The 22955-nt window shown below is 39.2% G+C and overlaps 1 protein-coding gene across 4 annotated transcripts in view; it reads right to left on the reverse strand.

Annotated features, from left to right (window-relative positions):
- The window catches only part of ABCB11 (ATP binding cassette subfamily B member 11), a 98473-nt gene that overhangs the window by 50982 nt on the left and 24536 nt on the right, over window positions 1–22955 (reverse strand). For all 4 annotated transcript variants that reach the window (XM_043488260.1, XM_043488258.1, XM_043488259.1 and 1 more), the window contains 5 exons: window positions 16101–16188; window positions 14712–14845; window positions 11584–11755; window positions 7805–7929; window positions 5522–5696 (listed from right to left, as the gene is read on the reverse strand). In XM_043488260.1, the coding sequence (XP_043344195.1) occupies window positions 5522–5696; window positions 7805–7929; window positions 11584–11755; window positions 14712–14845; window positions 16101–16188 (694 nt within the window). The remainder of the gene's footprint in view (window positions 1–5521; window positions 5697–7804; window positions 7930–11583; window positions 11756–14711; window positions 14846–16100; window positions 16189–22955) is intronic.

The following is a 22955-nucleotide window of genomic DNA, read 5'->3' on the forward strand; positions in this document are numbered from 1 at the left end:
TGTTTGTCACGTGACTCACATGGAGGCTGTTTCCTTGGTCTCCATCTATTGAGGATTCGAGCTATTTGCTGAGCTAAAATAAAGGTTGACTCCTGCTTGAATGTAGTCTTTTTCAGGTAATCAAGTGATCCTAGTCTGTGGTAGTTCCATGAGCTGGATTCTTCCCATAGATTATATCACATCGGAAAAAAATACCCCCAAATTCCTCCCCATTCTCTTTTTCCCTTATGGCTAGGCCATGGGGCTTCTCAAAGCCTGTCAGCCATCTCCTCCCTCTCTAATATCCTCTCTATTCTATATATCATGATGCTGTGGGCCAGCTTCTTCTTGACTTCTCCCTGAATTCCCTAGGCTATGCATGGAGACAAACATTTTCTCTTCATCTGTCCTCCACCTATCCATCTGTCCTTTTCCTTAATTATGGCAAGTATTCCTCCCATGGGCAGATTACATAATCTCTCAAGCCCTGATTTCATTATTGATAACACGGGGGAAATGACTGCATATATGTCAAGGAGTTTTTACAGGGATTAAATGATAATGTGTGTAGAGATGATAATCTAATGACAGCTACGAAAATAATAGTGATGATGGTGATGAAAGAAGTGAGATTCCACATAGGAAGTGATAAGATGAACAGACAGAACAGTACTTGCTCTTGGTTTAATTTTCCACATGTCCTAGTTCAAGAGTTGGTAAACATTTTCCATAAAGGACCTGTTAGTAAACATTTTAGGCTTTTCAGGCCATATGGGCTGAAGCAGTTATTCAACTCAATTCCTCAACTATGTAGGACAAAAGCTTTCATAGACAGTAGGAAACAAGTGACTGTGGCTATGTTCCAATAAAATGTTATTTACAAAAACAGGCCACAGTCTGGATTTGATTTGCGGATCATTGTTTGCTGACCCCTGGTCTAGACTCTAGACCAATTCACTAGTGGCCTAAACTGAAGTTTGAAGTCAAACCCTTGATCAGCCTGGTTTTTGCAAGCATTGCCTGAAATGAACGTCTCTCTTGGGGTTCTTAAGTGAAGAGTGAGTGAGACAGACAGAAAGTGAAAGTGTTAGTTGCTCAGTTGTGTCTGACTCTGCAACCCACCCCCTCTGCCATCCACCACCAGGCTCCTCTGTCCATGGAATTCTCCAGATGAGAATACTGGAGCGGGTTGCCACTCCCTTCTCCAGGGGATCCTCCCAACCCAGGGATCCGATCTGGGTCTCCTGCGTTGCAGGCACTAATACCATTGCAGGAGCTAGCACATCTCCTGGTAGACCATCATCTCTCATTCCAAATATCACACTCTTTAGCCTTGTAAACAGTAGTGTGGGAAGAAGGTGGGCAAAAGAAGCCTCTGAGGAACAGTGTATCTGAGGGTGCGCTATGCTTTAGAGGGGATCTGTGCACAGAAAACAAACTTGTGGTTACAAAAGGAGAGGGGAGTCGGGGAGGGATGAATTGGGAGTTTGGGACTAGCAGATGCAAACTATTATATATAGAAAGATAAACAATAAGGACCCACTGCATAGCACAGGGAACTATCAATGTATTCAATATCTTGTGATAACCTATAATGGAAAAGAATCTGAAAAAGAATATATGTATATGTATATATGTATAATTGAATCACTTTCTTATACACCTGAAACTAACACAACATGGTAAATCAACTGTACTTCAATTAATAAATAAAATAAAATGGAATCTGTGACCCTTTGGAAGAGATTCAGAAACAGGAAAACAGTACTTAATGGGTCGGGTCGCAGAATCGCAGAAATCTGGGCTCAAATCCCATCTTCTGCTACTTGGCATATAATTCTCACCTCGTGGCTCCAACTCATTTTCAAGTGGTGGCATAATGGCATCAGTTACAGAGTGAAATTGTGAATATTACACATGATAATTATACTAAATACTTCACTCAGTACTTGACACCTTGTATACACTAAATAATGCTCCTCTCTATTACTGCTGTTACTTTTTCATTACTGAGTCCTGAAACTTAAAAGGGGCATGAAAGAGCAGACTTCAGCACCATTCAGTTCCCTTTTATCTTTTTTTGTAATAGATCACAGAGTGTGGTTTTTGTCCATGTACAAGTGATACTAATTACAGCCATTTATGTGAACTACTTACCATTTAGGCCCAATTACCATGCAGCCAATAATGATTTTGTGCATCACAAAATGTGTTAGATTAACCTAATTGTTAATTAGTTTAGTGGATTAAAAACACTCAGCTCCTGCAAACTCAGCCTTAATAGCTCGCAGCTCAGAGCATGGCCAATAAAGTGCATGCACATGCAAGAGAAAGAAAGAGGAAGAACCAGAAAGGGAATGCTTAATGATTATACTGTTAAAGAATGTCTCTCATCTTCCCAAAGAAAAATTTCTTAAGATATAAATGGTGGCTTACAAGGAGTAAGAGGTAAGTTTAGTAACTTATGATTAAACGTTAGAGACATATTACATACCATGTCTGCACATAGTAAGTACTCAAGAAATATCAGTTGAGAGAATGAATTCTTTATAGAAGGTATACAGTAACCTATAATCCACTGGGCAGGAAACTTCAAGGTGCAAACTTGTTAAATGAGTTAAACAAGGTTGCCATTAGACTGAAGTAGCCTTAATGCCTTAGCAGCTTATGTAAGCCACCAAAACCTAAGCCTGAATGCCTCAAGGCTAAGAAATCAAAACCTAAGGACAAAGCTAAATCACAAACAGCCAAAGAGGCTTTCCCAAATAAGGCAACTAGCTCCCGGAGTTAGGTAAAACTAATGTCCATTGAACTGGTGATGCTATCTAATCACCTGATGTGCTGCAGTCCATGGGGTGGCAAAGAGTAGGACACAGCTTAGCAACTAAAACAACAACAAAATAAGGCAATTACTTAAGCTACAGCCAGCCCAATAATTTCCTGGCTTTGCTTCCTCCTCTTCTCCTCTCTGTTTAAGTCTTTTCCCTAACTTCTATTAATAGAACCCCTCTAGCTACTTCTGGTTTAATGTGCCCAACTGGAATTATATTTGCTCAAATAAACTCCTAAAAAGTTTAATACGCCTGAATTTCTCTTTTAACAAAACCATAAAATTGGATCTTTTCTAGAGAGATTCACCAAGGATTTTTTTTTTAATTCAATGGTTCCAACTAAAATTATGTATTTTCAATTTACCATTTTCTCATTATTCCTTCTGAAACTGTTATTTGTGAACAATTCTCTCCTCTACTCACAGTCAAGGAAGCATAAGAAGAATGTCTTTTCTCAATGAATGCCTTTCTGCAGAATGAGCAGATACAAGCTGCTGAGACTGAAGTCAACTACAGGTATTTCTAGTTCTGTAAAGCTAGAAGTTCTTAAGAGTTATTAGGTCAATAAAGAAAAAGACTTTACAGTCAGATTTTAGAACTGCAGTAGTTTCACTGGCTTTTCAAATGTGCAAAGCTGTATTAAAGTTATTAAGTAAGTGCTTAAATTAATAGTAACACTTTCCATCTATGCTATCCCTTTAAGGTTTACAAAACATTTTAACGTGATTCATCATATTTAATTTTTTTAAACAAAGTTCAAGTGATGCCAACTGTTTATCTTTAAAAGAAAAAACTAAAATTTATAAAGTCATCGTTAATGGCACTTCCATGGTGGTCCAGTGGCTAAGACTCCAAGCTCCCAATGCAGGCGACCTAGGTTCAACCCCTGGTTAGGGAACTAGATCCCACATGCTGCAACTAAGAGTTCATGTGCCACAACTAAGACCCAGTGCGGCTAAATAATAAATAAATATATTTTTAAAAAGTCATTCTTAGTGTATTATCAGGTTCTTAATGAAATAAAGTCAGTGGCTTAGAATGATTATGGCCTGACCTCTAATAATCATTTCTATTTGCAAATAAAATTTCTATTCAACTTTCCCTAGATATGTATTTGTACAAAAGCAGTAGGTTTCAAATTGCAGTCTTCTGGCTAGCAAATTTCTGGTATACAAGATTTTGGTATTTTGCGTTATTTAATTTATGCCTGTCCTACAAGAATCTGGAACCAATTTGTTTTAAATCTTATATGAAACCACTTGCATGCCTTTTAAATTAATATACTTTATTGAATAATTAATAGGTCAAATGAAACATATATTTCTTGCTTTATCTCCCTGACCTCATAGAGCTTACTGTGTGAAGTTGGGAATGAACTGGAACAAATATAAGTAAATGCAAGTGTTTAGATGCATTCAAGGACTCTAAAGGAAAAGTTCATAAAGACATGCAAGAGAATAAAAGATAGGATGACTGGACTTCCCTGGTGTTCTAGTGGTTAAGACTCCGAGCTCCCATTGCAAGGAACTTAAGTTCCGCCCCTTGTCAGGAAGCTAGGATTCCACGTGCAACAGGGCACAGCCAAAAAATAATAATAAATAAAAGCCTTGTAAACTAAAGATCCCATACTGTCCCAAGGACTGTAGCCTGCCAGGCTCCTCTGTCCTTGGCATTTCCCAGACAAGAATACTGGAGACAGTAGCCAGTTCCTTCTCTAGGGGATCTTCGTGACCTAGGGATCAAACCCAGGTCTCCTGCATTAGGAGGCAGATTCTTTACCACAGAGCCATCATGGAAGCCCCAAGAAAAGGCTAACACTTAAAAAAAACAAAAAGATTGGATGATCATAGAACACCTGACTGGGGAAGTGCCATCCAGTTAAGAATTTGAACAAGGACAGGAGCTATAAAGGTGGCAGGGCGGGAAGATTTGGGGATAGCAAGCAAGAGGAAGAGCTTTCCCTGACCCCAGCCACACCTGGTTACCCTGCTCTTCACAGTCGAGGGCTCTGTCCTCTGTAGTATATAATACCATCGTCATTACACAGTGATGTGATTATTTAGTTATTGCTAACCTGCCCCCACTGAACTGTAAATTCGATCAAGGCAAAGATCACACTTCTTTTGCTCACTATTGAATCACTTTGTATGAATCTGGCATATAGCAGATGCTCAATAATTAATTCTTGAAAGAACAACTGAAAAGATATTGGAAATTAAAGTAGCCAAGGCATTAGCTATAGCTTGGCTACAGTGCAAGTGAGAAATAAAATACGCCTGTATTACCTGTTCAGTTGAGGGTATTATTGGCTTCATATTTTAGTAACTCATTTTATTTCACAACTATGTCCAGCACATATCTCATGCTATTATTAAGCTCAACCACATAAACTGTTAACTTTTAGCTGAGAGATCCCTGACTTTCCATTTTCATGGCATATTATCTTTTGGACTCAGAAAAATCATTGTTTCACAGCTATAAAATCTTCTGTTGATTGAAAAGCATTAAATCGCGAATCTTATCAATTCAAGTGCTCAACATCCCTCTACTATAAAAGTCATAAGTATTGCTTGTATCGGCAGATGGACTCCATCAAATCACTGAGGCTGTCCTCTCTCAGACACTAATGGGATAAACAAAATGCCTTCTCTGTGGACTTTTCCAAGATACAGGCAGGAAATGTTCTGTCTAGGTCATCAAGATGGAAGTACCTGAACAAGAGCTCCTGGTGTATATTCTTCATCATCCAGGACAAGTTTGGAGCCGTACCAGAAGGCCAGCGCGTAACACAAGAAGATCAGACACCACATGAATCCAGTAAAGAATCCCATCACTATCCCTTTTCTAATTCCCCAGCGCTGGGCAAACACAAGATTTTTCTCATACCTGTGAAGAGAAAACATTTGAGTCTATTTTAGCAACAGCAGCTTAAGGTAAAATGTTTAAAACAGACCACAATGCAGTGGTTTTAATCAATGATAATAAAGTCACTCCAAACACAGACCAGCTGTAGGGAAAGAAAACAATCATATCTGTGTAGTTTCTTAAAATTTGTTTCAAGCTGACATTGACAATGTATTGATAGATGTTGCCTAAGAAAGTCTCAAGTCTCATAGTTGATGACTTCTTGGATGAGTATGATGGGGCGTTTTGCTGTAGAGAAAGAAAATAATCATATCTGTGTAGTTTCTTAAAATTTGTTTCAAGCTGACTTTGACAATGTATGATAGATGTTGCATAAGAAAGTCTCACAGTTGATGACTTCTTGGATGAGTATGATGGGGCGTTTTGCCCCCAGGAGAAAAGAATTTTCAACAAAAAGATTTAGACATGAGAGATCCAGTACTGTTGTTGCTGGCCAAAATCGTCACTTTATCTGCCAACTGGAGCTGAATAAGAAAATACAGAGACAGAGCTTGGAGGACATAGAAAGCTGCCTTTAATTCTCAGCCGGCAGAGAGAGAAACATAGTAGGCTCAAGCCTCAAGAACTGTGACCCCCTCCATGAGGAGTCTAGGGGCTTATGTAAGATGAGGGCTTGCAGTCAGGAGCCAGTGGTGAGAAACAAAGGTGTTAGGATCTTGTTCAGAAACATATGCTAGCGTCAATAACCCAGTATTTGAGTTTGGCAGTTCCGTGGCTCTGTGGCCTTCTTCCTGATATGTAAAAAGAAGAGCTACAAGGGGAAGAGGTTGTTGCAAAGGTAAGCAAAGGATAATAGGTGTGATATGCAACTCTTGCAGAGTAAGGGAGCGGAAAAGCAAACCTAGTTATAGATACGCAGAGTTAGAAACAGTTAAAGTAAAAAAAACTAGGAATGTTCTGGTCTTCTCACTGTTCTCTTTATCTTCTTGTCCTCAGGAAAGAAAAAGAAAAGAACTCATTCCTTTTCTTTACTTTTCACTGCAACACTATTTGAGTTTAAATTCTTTTATTAAGTCATATGGTATGAAAGATAATACCTCTCATGGTGGAGGAAATGGGCTATTGAAATTTTTTATGAGAAATAAGGTAAGCTTATTTTTCCACAACCAAAAGAAGCAAAAGAGAAAAAAGAAAACAGGATAATTAGATATTGTAAATCCTATTTTATTTTTCATTTGGTGAATTTGGTAGCAACTGAGAATGTGATCATGCTAGATCTACAACATATGAAATAAGAGTTTAATTAAGTTGGTGGCTATTTTATAGAATCAGTACCTAGAACCTGATAAACACTCAATAAATACTAAATAAATGGAAAAATAAACAAAGTCAAAGTTTTAACAATTGTGTTGTTTTGGCCATTAAGGTTTTGATATTCATTAACAGTTATTATCTCCTAGAATGATGGTCTATAATATATCAATGTCAAATTTTTTTTGATTGAATGGAAATCTTGGACTTCAAATGAGCATACAGTAGCTAAGTAAAACACATTGAATAAAAAGCTATTCAATAAAAATGTGCAGAATTGCATTTTAAATCTTGTAGGCTTTTCCTTAATGGCAGAAGACAGTGGTTTAGACTGGCATGAAGTGTGTGTGGGGTGTATACACACATCATCATCAGAGTTTGCAGTAAGTATCCAAACTAAAATGACTTTTTAAAAACCACCAACTACATCATCTTCAAAAACACAGAGCTAAAGATTTGGGAGTCTTTTGTAAGTGTTTTCACCAATCTTATTACTTTGCTTAGCTATTTCTTGAACAAAAGCTCCCTGTGGGTACCATAGCAAGGTGAATCTGCCACTTTATACAAAATGGGGGAAGATTCAGGGTAGTGTGCAGATCAACAAACTCCAAGGAAATGTCAGACATTTCAATTAACTAGCTTTTCTTTCTTTCTTCCTTTTTATTTCTTACACCCTTTTTATTTTATTTTTCGGCTTTGCTGCGAGTCATGTGGGATCTTAGTTCCCTGACCAGGGATAGGTAGAACGCACAGCCCCAGCATTGGAAGTTCGGAGTTTTAACCACTGATTCACCAGGGAAGTCCCTCAATTAACTAACCTTTCAACCTCTTTTTTCTCACCACCAAAAGCAGCCACTGTTCGGATAGATGATATGACTTCATCAGCAACTGAGCCGGCTTTGGCATAGGCCCTTAATTCATAGTCGGTAAATCTGGACACACTCTGAAATCCAAAAGAAGAAAATAAAATGTGAAGACCAGATTAATTAGGTAAGTCATCTTGTCCCTCAGTGGTTCATTTAGCATGTGGTATGGCTTAAGACAAAACTAGATTCCTATTGGAACAGTGTTTAACAAAGAAAGAATTTGGTCCAAGTTTGAGCCATGTTAAGCCTCATCTGGGCTTTCCTGGTGGCTCAGTCGGTAAAGAATCTGCCTGCAATGCAGGCCACCTGCAATGCATGAGACCACCAACAATGCCAGAGACCACCTGCAGTGCAGGAGACTCAGGTTCCATTCCTGTATTGGGAAGATCCTCTGGAGAAGGAAATGGCAACCCACCCCCATATTCTGGCCTAGTAAATCCCAGGAATAGAGGAGCCTGGCAGACTATAGTCCACCGCATCACGAAAGAGTCAGATAAGGCTTAGCAACGAAACCAGTACCACCACCAAGCCTCATTCATGGATGTTTGTTGACATATCAAAATAATTCCATTAAAAGTCAGCTTCAAAAAACCTCTCACAGATTAAGTCCCAAATAGAGCATTTTGTGGGACCACAGCATTTCAGTCATCATATTAATGATGTTTTCAAGTCAAATTGTCACATTTCATTACTATTGGCCAAAGGCCATGTTACAGTTTACAAATACCAGATACAAAGACCACGGCCCATAGAGGCATCATATTGGTTAAAAGATAGAATAAGAAAGAGGTTCTGAGCAGCCAAACACATGATATGATATGCAGAGGTAATTCCAAAAGAGAAAACTTCAGATAAATACTACACCACTTTGACTCTACCATAGGGGTTCATCTAACTAGGTTTGCTTTTCACAAAAGGAAAGAAAAAGACTTCACTTAATATTAAACAAGTTACTTCTTCTAAAATTGGACTTGAATTGAGTCCTAGTTAGAATCAACCACTGAAGAATTCCCTGACACAGGTTAAGAAACAAGAAGGGGAGAAAGCAAATGTTGTGAAAGAGTAACTGACTCAGAAATCTAAAAAATATATATAGTACCCAGACTAAGGGAGTTTATATTCCAAGTTTTTCCAAACTTTTAGCAACAAAACTCTTATCAAACAAAATCTTAGAATTTTAGCATACAAGTAGTATTTTATTCCAGTATATTTATTTCACAAGACTGAAAAGGCAACAATAAAGGAAAGTGAGAATATTTTTGTCAACATTAAAATTTGAATTTGGTTAGTATGGATGCCACTGCAGTTTTTACCACAATCCTCTTCTAATCTACTTCTGAAATATATAGAGGTAGCATGTTGTTGTTGTTTAGTTGCTAAGTTGTGTCCAACTCTTTTGAGACCCCATGGACTGTAGCCTGCCATGGGATTTTCCAGGCAAGAAAAATGGATTGGGTTGCCATTTCCTTCTCCAAGGGATTTTCCCAACACAGGTATTGAACCTGTGTCTCCTGCATTGGTGGGCGGATTCTTTAACACTGAGCCACCAGAGAAGCTGATAGGTAGCATAGTAATGAGAAAATTAAGTAGCTGCAAATGTTATCAGCTTTTATTGTAAAATGAAAAGTGAAAATGTTAGTCACTCAGCTGTGTCTAACTCTTTGCAACCCCATGGACTGTAGCCTGCCAGGCTCCTCTGTCAATGGAATTTTCCAGGCAAGAATACTAGAGTGGGTGGCCATTCCCTTCTACAGGAGGTCTGCTCAACTCAGGGATCAAACCCTGGTCTCCTGCATTGCAGGCAGATTCTTTACCATCTGAGCCACCAGGAAATCACATTAAAGAATCTCTTAATACCCCAGCTAAACTGATATAGGAACTTAAAAGATGCATATTGGCAGTACCATGTTTCCTACAGTAAATATAAAAGTCAGAAAAGGCATACAAGACCCACAATCATTTCTAATATGTCATATATTGCCCCCTCTACCTTTTTCTGTTCTGCTTTTGAGTTGAGCTTTGTAAAATTGCTCACATCATTTTACACAAACATCATTTACACAAAACAGACCTGAATTCAAGAAGAAACCAGTGCAGAACTACAACATTCCAAATTGGTGACACATTTACAAGAAGTTGAAATATGGTCACTGAGATGACAAGAGAAACTGTGCTTTGAGCCTATTTGAGACCAAGTAAGCCAGGCTATGTTACTGGTCTCCATCATGTTAAAATGTGACACATGAGCCATTTGAGGGTGATTATTAATCTATGGTGGGTTTGAAGTAAGAGATCAAATACATTTAGAGGGGGAAAATGCTGAATCAAATGTTTGCAGAGTCCCCAACAACCCTCTGGAAAAGTTGAGGTTTTCCTGGAGTGCCACTGGAAAGCATTTGATAGGAAAAACTGTTGTAAGGCTTGCATGATTCAGTAGATTGAGAAAAAAATAAAAGCTAATATCTGTTTAGCAATTAATTCTGTGCCTGCTGCTGTGCTAAGTGCATAACATGGATAATGCCTTGAGTCATCACAATGACTTTGTGGGGTATTAACTTTATTTTAACAAGGAGGAAACTGACATTTCACAGATTAAACATATTTTTCTTGAGCCAAGTGATGGAGCCAGGTGGTGACCTAGTTAAGTAGAGTGAGCTCTTTACTATTGTCACTCTGTATTACCCGGGATTGTTCGAGTAATATAGCCAGTGGAGGGTAGAGAATATTTTGCTAGAAAATATAGTCATGGAGATTGGTACCTGTTGCTCAGTGATGTGAATATATGTGCAGTTTTTCAAACTCTATTCTCGTTTACAGCAAATTATTAGTGTGCCAGATCCCATGATGTGTTATCTCATATGACTGCTCTGAAAGTAAAATGAAATAATTTCTCAACCTTTGGGAGTGTTTTTTGGGGGGTGACCCTAAGTTCCTACTCCTACACTTTTTCCTGACTTGCATACCTGGGGAATGGAAACTGACTGGGATACTTCTCTGAATGGGTCAGATACTTCTCTGAAACTGATCACATGGGATGGAGAACACAATGTGATTGCAGAAATCTCTTGTATGTGCTTGTTACTGATGCAGGTATATTTGCTGGGTCTTTCTGAGGGAAGCATCTAAACTTGGGAAACCACGGAAGCCATATGTATACTAGACAGTGGGTGGGGATTTGGAATCAGGCTTCCTTGAATTCGAATCCTGTTCTGTCTCTTGCTGGCTGTGCAGTTCTGTAAAAGTCCCTTTACCTCTCTGAGCCTCCGTTTCTTATATTTAAAATGGCATTAATACTTTATAAGATTGTTGTAAAATTATAGATCATGTCCATGAAGCTCCTAATAATGCCTGGCAAAATAGTAAATGTCCAGTTAATACAGTTATTATTGGAGGAGACCATGGCAACCTACTCCAGTATTCTTGCCTGGAGAATCCACATGGACAGAGAAGCCTGGCAGACTTCAGTCCATGGGGTCACAAAGAGTCGGACATGACTGAATGTCTAAGCACATTTTTAATATTACTAATATAATAATATGTATGTTATTAAAACAGTCACCTTTAATAATGAAATGTTATTTGATACTGAGTAATAATCAAACAAAATAAATGAATATAGTGGTAATGATGTTAACTAAACACACTCAGGAGAAGGGAAACAAGTTTCACATTTTTGGCTGTTTCTCAGTGCAAAGGTTTTCCCATGGAAAGAAGTGAGAAGACATTCTTACCAGACCAATGATGGCTGCTCCAATCCCAATGAGAGGGCTGACAGAGATAATAACCAAGGTCAGTTTCCAACCCTGGTAAAATCCCATCAGGAACCCAAAGATGCTTGTGGTCATGCGCTGAATGAAAATACCCATTTGGTCAGCAATGGCATCATTGATCTTGTTAATATCACTAGAAACAAAAGAGTCTTTGATCACTAAAACTGAATTTGATCAATTCAAATATCTTGCCCAGAAAGTTTAACCTTTTTTTTCTAAATGTTCCCATTTCTGTATCCCATTGCCCTTGGGAAACTTAGTAGCTTCTCATGTCTTGGAAAATTTACTGTAGTGTGGAAGGTCATTAAGCCTCTCCCCTCATAGCCAAGAGAGTTTGCCTTTAATCCAGTTTTCCCAACTGATGTTCACTCAACATAGGCAAAGGCGTTTGGAAACCATCTTATTTGTTTCTTTTTCTTTCTCAACATTCAAAAAACTAAGATCATGGCACCCGGTCCTATCACTTCATGGCAAATAGATGGGGAAACAATGGAAACAGTGAGAGACTTTATTTTCTTGAGCTCCAAAATCACTGCAGATGGTGACTGCAGCCATGAAATTAAAAGACACTTGCTTCTTGCAAAAAAAGTTATGACCAACCTAGACAGCATATTAAAAAGCATAGACATTCCTTTGCTAACAAAGCTATGGTTTTTCCAGTAGTCATGTATGGATGTGAGAGTAGGACTTATAAAGAAAGCTGAGCACCGAAGAATTGATGCTTTTGAACTGTGGTGTTGGAGAAGACTCTTGAGAATCCCTTGGACTGCAAGGAGATCCAACCAGTTCATCCTAAAGGAAATCAGTCCTGAATATTCATTGGAAAGATTGATGTTGAAGCTGAAACTCCAATATTTTGGCCACCTGATGCAAAGAACTAACTCATTGGAAAAGACCCTGATGCTGGGAAAGATTGAAGGCAGGAGGAGAAGGGGACAACAGAGGATGAGGTGGTTGGATGGTATCACCAACTCGATGGACATGAGTTTGAGCAAGCTCTGGGAGTTGGTGATGGACAGGGAAGCCTGGTGTGCTGCAGTCCATGGGGCTGCAAAGAGTTGGACATGACTGAGTGACTGAATTGAACTGAACTGAAAGCTAACATCCTGGTCTGACATAAAGAACCCTTCTTTCCTTTATATATGCTAAATCTTTTCAGTCTCAAAGTTCTACTCACATACCACCTATTTCATAAAAATTTACATAATCCTCCAGGAAGAAGTATTATCTTCTTCCTGGTGTTTCCATAGCAATGTGATTAATCTCTGTGTGTATGCTTAGTGGTTTAGTCATAACTGACTCTTTGCAACCCACTGAACTATAGCCCACCAGGTTCCTCTGTCCATGGGATTTTTCAGGCAAGAAATACTAGAGTGGATTGCCATTTACTCCTGCAGGGGATCTTCCTGACCCAGGGATTTAACCTGTGTCTCCTGCGTCTCCTGCATTGCAGGCAGATTCTTTACCTGGTGAGCCATCAGGGAAGCCTCCAATTAATCTGTAGACATGTTTTCCTGTATGTGTATATTATTATTGCTTCCTGCTTATAGGTAGTATAGGAGAGTGGTTAACAGTCCTGACTCTGGAGCCAGACTCTGAATTTAAACACAAGCCCTTCTCGGGCAAGTTACTTAATCTTTCTGTGTCTCAGTTTCCTCATCTATAAAATGTGGATAACAACAGAACCTACCTCAATAGGTAGCAATGAGGATTAGTTAATATATGTTAAGTATGTAAAACAATGCCTAGCATATTGTAAGTGATCAATATATATTAGCTCTTATTATTTGCTATATAAGTTCCTTGAGATCAGGAGTTCTGTGGTATACCTTAATGCCTTGCACAGGGTAAATACTCCAGAGTATTGGTTGACAATAATTTACATTAAATTCATATTCCTGCAAACTTTCCATAATCTCTTGTCCAGATGGAGCAAACAAGGGTCAGGACTTAATAGCAAAAGGATCTAAGATATTACATAGAGATTAGACAATTGTATTCTAACAAGGATAAGTATCTATTCAAAGTCAAAATAAGTAAAGGCAGAATCAGTGCTGGAGACTAGGGATCCCAATATTCAATCTGCTTTTATTGTCACTACACTGCTAACTGTCTTTCACGGGACCTCAAACTTCAATAAGATTCAACAGTTCTCATTACTCAGGGCTTGGATCATTCAAAAATTACATGGGGTTGAGGGGTACTATTAATGACCCAAACTAATATTTAGGTATAGGCTTTGTGGGTGGCTTAGTGGTAAAAAAATTCCCCTGCCAATACAGGAGATGCAGGTTCAATCCCCGGATCAGGAAGATCCCCTGGAGAAGGGCTTGGTAACCCACTCCAGTACTTTACCTGGGAAATCCCATGGACAGAGGAGCCTGGCGGGCTGCAGTCCAAGGGGGTCACGCAGAATAGGACATGACTTAGTGACTAAACTACAACAAAGTATTTAGAAATAAACTGGATTTAAATTTGGTTTTCAGGTTTTGTTGTTTTTTTTTTTTTCCAGTTTTCAGTTTAAATCTTTCTCAAACTATTTTGAATTTTTTGCTTTTGTTTTTATGTGCAGAAATTACATCAACAGACAAAACAATATATTAATCATTCATTCTGATTGCATTGTTTTCCTTATGGGGACATAGATTGTGACATCCCTGTTTCTCCTTTCAAGGCCAGATGACCCTACTTCTTTTAAACTGTCTTCCATGATACTTCATTTCTAATATTTTAATCCAGGACCTACAAGCCAAACTGTCATATCCCAGCTTTCAATTTTTAATAGTTATATTTGATAAACCATTATCTATGAAAAAGTCATGCTACCTATAAAAGCCCAACTTAGACAAAATGCAGCAAAAAGAACTGAAAATGTTTCTCCAATTGTCATTAATTTAGAAACAAAAGTTTCATTAGAGAAAAATCACAGATCCATTAAAACATCCTACCAGGGATTTACCTGGCAGTCCCGTGGTTAAGATTCTATGCTTCCACTGCATGGTGCACAGGTTCAATCCCTGGTCAGGGAACTAGATCTCACATGTCCTGTGGTGCAGGCCAAAAAGAAAAAAATCCTACCAGCCACTTACTCAGAAAATCTTGTATTCAGCTCTCCCACTGAATTGCAGTCAAACCATCCAATTTCCATCCTCATTATGCTCCTAAAGTAAAACTTTCTCATTTTCTGTATCTGACGAGCTGCAGCAATTACCCAAAAGCATATCTGGAAATGGAGCAAGGAATGTTTAGCATTGTGATAAGAACAGGCATTAATTCCTTCTCTTTTCATTAGAAAATACTTTCACTAGAACCGCTGTAAAAAAAAGGAAAGTAATTCACAACATGCCTCTTGTTCAGAACTAAGGTGTAAGCTCTGACATCTGCAGCTGAGAGTGGAGACAAGTGGAACCCTGTGAACAGGGAAGCCAGAGACTTGAGTTTGAATCCAGCTTGACCACTTCCAGAGTTAACCTTATTAACTATCACTCTCCTCATGTGTAAAAGAAGGCTTATCACACCAAAAGTAAATTATTGCTCTTAAATCACTAATTTTGCATGCCACTACCAAGTAAAGTTTTCTCCTGAGAGGCCTGCCAATAAGCATGCATGCCAAGTTTTCAATCCTGGGGGAGGGCATGGCAATCCACTCCGGTACTCTTGCCTGGAGAATCCCATGGACAGAGGAGCCTGGTGGGCTATGGTTCAAAGGGTCACAAAGAGTCAGACATGACTGAAATGACTTAATATGAATACTGCAGTTTTCAAGCTCTTGGACAATGATTTTCAGAAAAATGTAAGACAAAAATTATGACATAAGCAGGGAATCTTGCCTACAGTTTCCCTCCCAAGCAAAAGAAGCCTGTCATTAAAGCTTTAGTGCCAGGATAGTGGGGAGGGGTGGGGGGGTGAGGATTAACTTATTTCTCTTTATAACTAAAACTAACTTCCTGGAATTCATAAGTGAATGGAGAGTGGGGGAATTTATTATTTTCTCTACTTGAAAAGGCAAAAGATAAAATGTTTTTCTTCGTTAGTAAGAGTTAAATAACACCAAGCCCTCCCATAACTGAAATCTAGAATATGGGTTTGGTTTACAGAATTTGGGTTGGAATTCAAGAGAAAAAAGAAAGTCAAGCTTGCTTTCCTCCAATTCCCCACATCTGCTTTCCACAGGGACTCAGCCTCCCTGTATGAAAACATCTTCCACTATTTCTGAGTTTAGAAGAGAGAGTGAAGCAGAGAGGGCAGGGGAGGACAAGACACTGAAGCTGAATGTCTATTCTCTACCTCTCTATGCAAGTGCCCATATCCTCCTCCCCAGCTGAGAGGAAAAATTCTTTCTCATCCTCTTCATCCCCCTGAAATAAAACTGTAGCCCTTGGGGCTTCTGAATAACTTTAAAGAACACATTTTGCATTTCACTGGCATGTCTTTGAACCCAGATGTTGATCTATAAATAAAAGGCAGGTGTCACTAACTTGAAAATATCCTGTGACAAGCACTCCAACAGCGACGCCAGCATAGTAACTGGCAAAGTTGACCATTTCAGCTTCAATGTCCAGAAACCTTTAAAAGAGGGGGAAAAAATGGTAAGATTTACAGGTAGGATCTAGCTACCAAAGACTGGCTTTGTGCATACAGAGGATTTTAAAATACACATATTATGTATTTAAAATATACGCATTGTATGTTACATACATATTGCAAATAAAATGGATAAAGCATTTTATCTGTGTAGAATTACAATCAGTCCAAATCCCCGAACAGACCTCACGGTACCCATCATAGCAAACATGCCTACCTCCTTCGTGTTTACAGGTAGAGATGTGAGGGTTGCGTAGTAATTAATAGGCAGCTGTGGGAAGACAGGGGACCCTAGATGGCAGCCTAGAGCTCTGTCCACTGAGGCCCCTTTCACTCGTGGTCATTACTAGTGAAAGCACAGTCACAGCTGGAGAAGGATTTCAAAAAGCCAGACCAGTGTCTGCAAAGGCACTGGTAGAGAGATGTGTGCTGTAAATCAGCATGCAGGAGACGTGGGTTCAATCCCTTGGTTAGGAAGATCCCTTGGAGAAGGAAATGGCAACCCCTTCCAGTATTCCTGCCTGGAAAATTTCATGGTCAAAAGAGCCTGGTGGGCCCACGTCTCCTGTGTTGGCAGGCAGATTCTTTACTGCTGAGCCACATCTTCCCATAGGGAGAGAAAAACAATTTCTTCTCCAAGTCTTTCTGCTGACCACAGCCCAGAAAGCTTTGCTCTCTAGGACAATCTCTAAGGTTGAAGTCAAAGAACTTGTGAGGAGGCAAAAAAGCTATACAGCATTTTCCATCACAGTTATCATATTGTGACACAGGGTTTGGAATTGGCAGGGGCAGGAAGAGGAGAAAAAAATGATTCTGAAATTGTTTTTGGGAAATAAGTTTTGTCACTGGAAAATTAACACATTGGTTGATGATACATCTGAGCCATGGAGACAAACTAGATATGCATTTCTTAAGAGAATCAGAAAGTAGCATCTTTAGCCTAGATGTTCTTATTCTACCAGCTTTCTGCTATCTATCAGCCTTCCCTTTTGACCCAAGTTTGAATTGTTCTCTCCCTCTACTGAATTCAGACAAAGTATTTAATTATAGTTTATTAATTCACAACAAACTATTATTCCATGGCAGATTTTATTGCCATTTTGCACTATTATTCAATATTTTTATTGAATATATTTATTTCGAGTATATTCATGTTTCTTTTGCTAGTAAACTGCAAGTGACTTGAGAGAAAAGACTGCTTGCTTTCACTGCTGAGGCCTGATACAATACCTTACACATAGTAGGTACTCAATTGTTTCTAGATTTTTCTTTCACTTGAAAAATACTAAAAAGGAAGGAAACAACTGCCTTAGTCTACCTTCTGACAGTCTCCAAACCAACTAATATGTCTGTGTTTACCACATTCCTAATTTTTCATGATGATTTAAGGGGACCCCCAGAGTGAACAAGATCTAGAAAATCATAAACTTATATACAAGTATCCACAATCAGAGGCCTTTTCAAAAACTAAATACCTACAAAGATACAGTGTATAATGTAGTATTATGAGTATTATGTGTATTGTCACCCTGCTTATTTAACTTATATGCTTATTTAACATATATGCTTTTAACTTATATAAGTTAAAAGCAAACATTTAACTTATTTGCTTAAATAAGCAAAGAAATATGCTTATTTAACATACATGCATATGAGTTCATCATGAGAAATGCTGGGCTGGAAGAAGAACAAGCTGGAATCAAGATTGCCGGGAGACAAAGCAGTCTATAGATTCAATGCAATCCCTATCAAGCTACCAACGGTATTTTTCACAGAACTAGAACAAATAATTTCACAATTTGTATGGAAATACAAAAACCTCGGATAGCCAAAGTAATCTTGAGAAAGAAGAATGGAACTGGAGGAATCAACCTGCCTGACTTCAGAATCTACTACAAAGCCACAGCCATCAAGACAGTATGGTACTGGCACAAAGACAGAAATATAGATCAATGGAACAGAATAGAAAGCCCAGAGATAAATCCACGAACCTAGGGACACCTTATCTTTGACAAAGGAGGCAAGGATATACAATGGAAAAAAGACCACCTCTTTAACAAGTGGTGCTGGGAAAACTGGTCAACCACTTGTAAAAGAATGAAACTAGAACACTTTTTAACACCATACACAAAAATAAACTCAAAATGGATTAAAGATCTAAATGTAAGAACAGAAACTATAAAACTCCTAGAGGAGAACATAGGCAAAACACTCTCTGACATAAATCACAGCAAGATCCTCTATGACCCACCTCCCAGAATATTGGAAATAAAAGCAAAAATAAACAAATGGGACCTAATGAAACGTAAAAGCTTTTGCACAACAAAGGAAACTATAAGTAAGGTGAAAAGACAGCCCTCAGATTGGGAGAAAATAATAGCAAATGAAGAAACAGACAAAGGATTAATCTCAAAAATATACAAGCAACTCCCGAAGCTCAATTCCAGAAAAATAAATGACCCAATCAAAAAATGGGCCAAAGAACTAAACAGACATTTCTCCAAAGAAGACATACAGATGGCTAACAACACATGAAAGATGCTCAACATCACTCATTATCAGAGAAATGCAAATCAAAACCACAATGAGGTACCATTACACGGCCAGTCAGGATGGCTGCTATCCAAAAGTCTACAAGCAATAAATGCTGGAGAGGGTGTGGAGAAGGGAACCCTCTTACACTGTTGGTGGGAATGCAAACTAGTACAACCACTATGGAAAACAGTGTGGAGATTTCTTAAAAAACTGGAAATAGAACTGCCATATGACCCAGCAATCCCACTTCTGGGCATACACACTGAGGAAATCAGATCTGAAAGAGACACGTGCACCCCAATGTTCATCGCAGCACTGTTTATAGTAGCCAGGACATGGAAGCAACCTAGATGCCCATCAGCAGATGAATGGATAAGGAAGCTGTGGTACATATACACCATGGAATATTACTCAGCCGTTAAAAAGAATTCATTTGAATCAGTTCTAATGAATGGATGAAACTGGAGCCCATTATACAGAGTGAAGTAAGCCAGAAAGATAAAGAACATTACAGCATACTAACACATATATATGGAATTTAGAAAGATGGTAACGATAACCCTATATGCAAAACAGAAAAAGAGACACAGAAATACAGAACAGACTTTTGAACTCTGTGGGAGAAGGTGAGGGTGGGATGTTTCAAAAGAACATGACCAGAGTGAACCTAGATAGCAAGAGAGAGGTTAAAAAGCAGTGTAAATGTACATCTACTTGAAGTACATCAACTAATTAAAAAAAAAAAAAAAGATTGCCAGGAGAAATATCAATAATCTCAGATATGCAGATGACACCACCCTTATGGCAGAGAGTGAAGAAGAACTAAAGGGTCTCTTGATGAAAGTGAAAGAAGAGAGTGAAAAAGTTGGCTTAAAGCTTAACATTCAGAAAAATAAGATCATGGCATACAGTCCCATCACTTCATGGCAAATAGATGGGGAAACAGTGGAAACAATAGCTGACTTCATTTTTCTGGGCTCCAAAATCACTGCAGATGGTGATTGCAGCCATGAAATTAAGAGACACTTACTCCTGGGAAGGAAAGTTATGACCAACCTAGACAGCATATTAAAAAGCAGAGACATCACTTTGTCAACAAAGGTCCGTCTAGTCAAGGCTATGGTTTTTCCAGAGGTCATGTATGAATGTGAGAGTTGGACTATAAAGAAAGCTGAGTGCCAAAGAATTGACGCTTTTGAACTGTGGTGTTGAGAAGACTCTTGAGAGTCCCTTGGAATGCAAGGAGATCCAACCAGTCCATCCTAAAGGAAATCAGTCCTGGGTGTTCATTGGAAGGACTGATGTTGAAGCTGAAACTCCAATACTTTGGCCACCTGATACGAAGAGCTGACTCATTTGAAAAGACCCTGATGCTGGGAAAGATTGAGGGCAGAAGGAGAAGGGGATGACAGAGGATGAGATGGTTGGATGGCATCACCGACTCAATGGACATGGGTTTGGGTGGACTCTGGGAGTTGGAGATGGACAGGGAGACCTGGTGTACTGTAGTTCATGGGGTCACAAAGAGTCAGACACGACTTAGAGACCGAACGGAACTGATGAGTAAAGATTTCTAATGTATAAACGAGTGCATGCTCTTAGTTTTCTGTTTGTGAAATAAAATTTGTGTGTCCCCAAAACAGAAAACTATGAGAATTTGTCAAAAAGTTTTACTTAGATTCCCTGGGATGCATTTATTCTACAGACTATGTAAGCAGAGGTGAGAGAGTGCCTGTCATGAAAAATGCAGCTGCCAGTCATGGACAAAGGGCGCCGAGCATTGACCCAGCTGTGGGATTTACTGGAGCAAAGTTCAGGAGAATTGCATCACTGTTGGGGGGTGTGGATAGGAACATGTGTGGTTTGTGGTTCTTCTCACTCGTGAGGCACCCCAGAGATGAATCATTAACTCAGTTTTATTTATTCTGGGAAGGGTCATTAGAGTTTTAAAGGCTATTTTGGAATATTTCTGGGACAACAGGGCAAGCCTATCAGAAAAACTGTTAGGAAGGAAAACAGGAGATTGACTTGGATCCTTTGACTGCACATCAGACTCTTTGTCATCTGCATGGTGGAAAACTATCATGACTATAAAATCCTAGAAAGTATTCTATAAAGTTTATAGGTGATTTGAGTGTCTTTCTTTTTAACAGCAAAACTGACATATGCCTACTTGAGTAAATTAAGATTGCCCTGACACATTTGTCAAAGAGAGAAGAGGGGAGAAAAATATCAATTAGAGGGAAAAGGTAAAATAGATGATATGAGGATTCTTGAGGATTTTAGGATGATATGAGGATTCTTGACTTGCTTTTTATGAAAAATAAGATAAATAAAATTGAATCACTCAATGACCCTGATGCTGGGAAAGACTGAGGGCAGGAGGAGAAGGGGGAAATAGAGGATGAGATGGTTAGATAGCATCACCAACTCAATGGATATGAGTTTGAGCAAACTCCAGGCAATAGTGAAAGACAGGGAAGGCTGGTGCACTGTAGTCCATGGGGTCACAAAAAATCAGACACGACTTAGCAACTGAACAACAGCAATGTATACCAAGGTTTCAGATGTACTAAAGCCTTAGGTTTCTCATTGAAGATACCTAGGAGATCTTTATGACAAGATCCATTGATTCGCCAGAAGCTCTCCTTTCACTAGGGTTTTTATGAACTGTAGGGGTTCATAGGGGTTCTAATGGACTGTAGACTCAGTAGCACTGACACCTTAGAGCAGGTCCCCAACCTCTGGGCCACATACGGGTACCTCCCATTAGCTCAGTGGTAGCATTAGGTTAGAAACAAAGTGTAAAATAAATGTAATGCACTTGAATCATCTCGAAACCATCCTCCCCACACCCAATCCATGGGGAAAAAATGTCTTCCACAAAATCAGTCCCTGGTGCCAAGAAGGTTGAGAACTGTTGCATTAGAGTGAATATCAGTGGCAACCCAACTGGTAGAAATGCATGCATATCCTACTTCCAAAATATCAAAGGGTCCATATTCCTCAATGTGTGGGACATTGACCTATGGACAAATGATTTATTACTAGGTAAAGCTGCTTTATAGAATACCCTCACACTATGCTAGTACGTTGCCAGAATGGCTAATGCAATTGTGAGATATATTATAGAGAGATTATGCATGCCCTTTATCTAGTTTTCTCCCAGTGGTAACATCTTGCAAAACTATCGGACATTATCACAACCAGGATGTTGACTTCGATACAATAAAGAGCAGAATATTTTCTTCATTCAAAGGTTCCTTATGTCACCCTTTGATGTCTACACATATTTCCATCTTTCTCACATTTCTGGAGACCAGAAGTCTGAAATCAGTTTCACAGGATTGAAATTAAGGTGCTGGTGGGGATGCACTTTCTCCAAAGACTCTAGAGGAGAATCTGTTTCTTCCTCTTCCAGCTTCAGGTAGCTACAGGGGTTCCTGAGCTTGGGACCTCACTTCAGTCCCTTACAGGCACCTTTTGTCTCTTTTTTTCTCTAAAGTCAGATCTCCTTCTGCCTCTTTTTAGTAACCGTCTCTTTAAAAAATACTCGTGATTGCAGTTAGGGCTTACCTGGGTAATCCAGTATAATCTCCCCAATCCCAAGATATTTTAGTTAATTATATCTGCATAGACTCTTTTTCCCATACAAGGTAACATTCACAGGAATATTGTAGATCTCTTTGGGGGCCATTATTCAGCCTACTGGAGCTACAGTCAGCGCTTCCCAGGTGGCTCAGTGGTAAAGAATCCACCTGCCGATGCAAGGAGGTGCAGGAGATTCAGATTCAACCCCTGGGTCATGAAGATCCCCTGGAGGAGGAAATGGCAACGCACTCTGGTATCCTTGCCTGGAAATCTCAGCTCATAGGGTGGCAAAGAGTCAGACACAACTGAGCACGCATGCATGCATGGAACTACAGTCAAGACATAGATAATAACAAGTGTTGGTGAGAATGTGAAGAAACTTGAACCCTCACACCTGTTAAGTGTTAGTCACCCAGTCATGTCCGGCTGTTTGTGACCCCATGGACTGTAGCCCACCAGGCTCCTCTGTCCATGGAATTCTCCACACAAGAATACTGGAATGGATTGCCATTTCCTTCTCCAGGGGATCTTCCCAACCCAGGAATCGAACCCAGGTCTCCTGCATTACAGGCAAAGTCTTTACCGTGTGAGCCACTCGGGAAGCTCATAAAATGGTACAGCCA

This window comes from Cervus canadensis, chromosome 15 (genome assembly GCF_019320065.1).
Source record: "Cervus canadensis isolate Bull #8, Minnesota chromosome 15, ASM1932006v1, whole genome shotgun sequence".
NCBI lineage: Eukaryota > Metazoa > Chordata > Mammalia > Artiodactyla > Cervidae > Cervus > Cervus canadensis.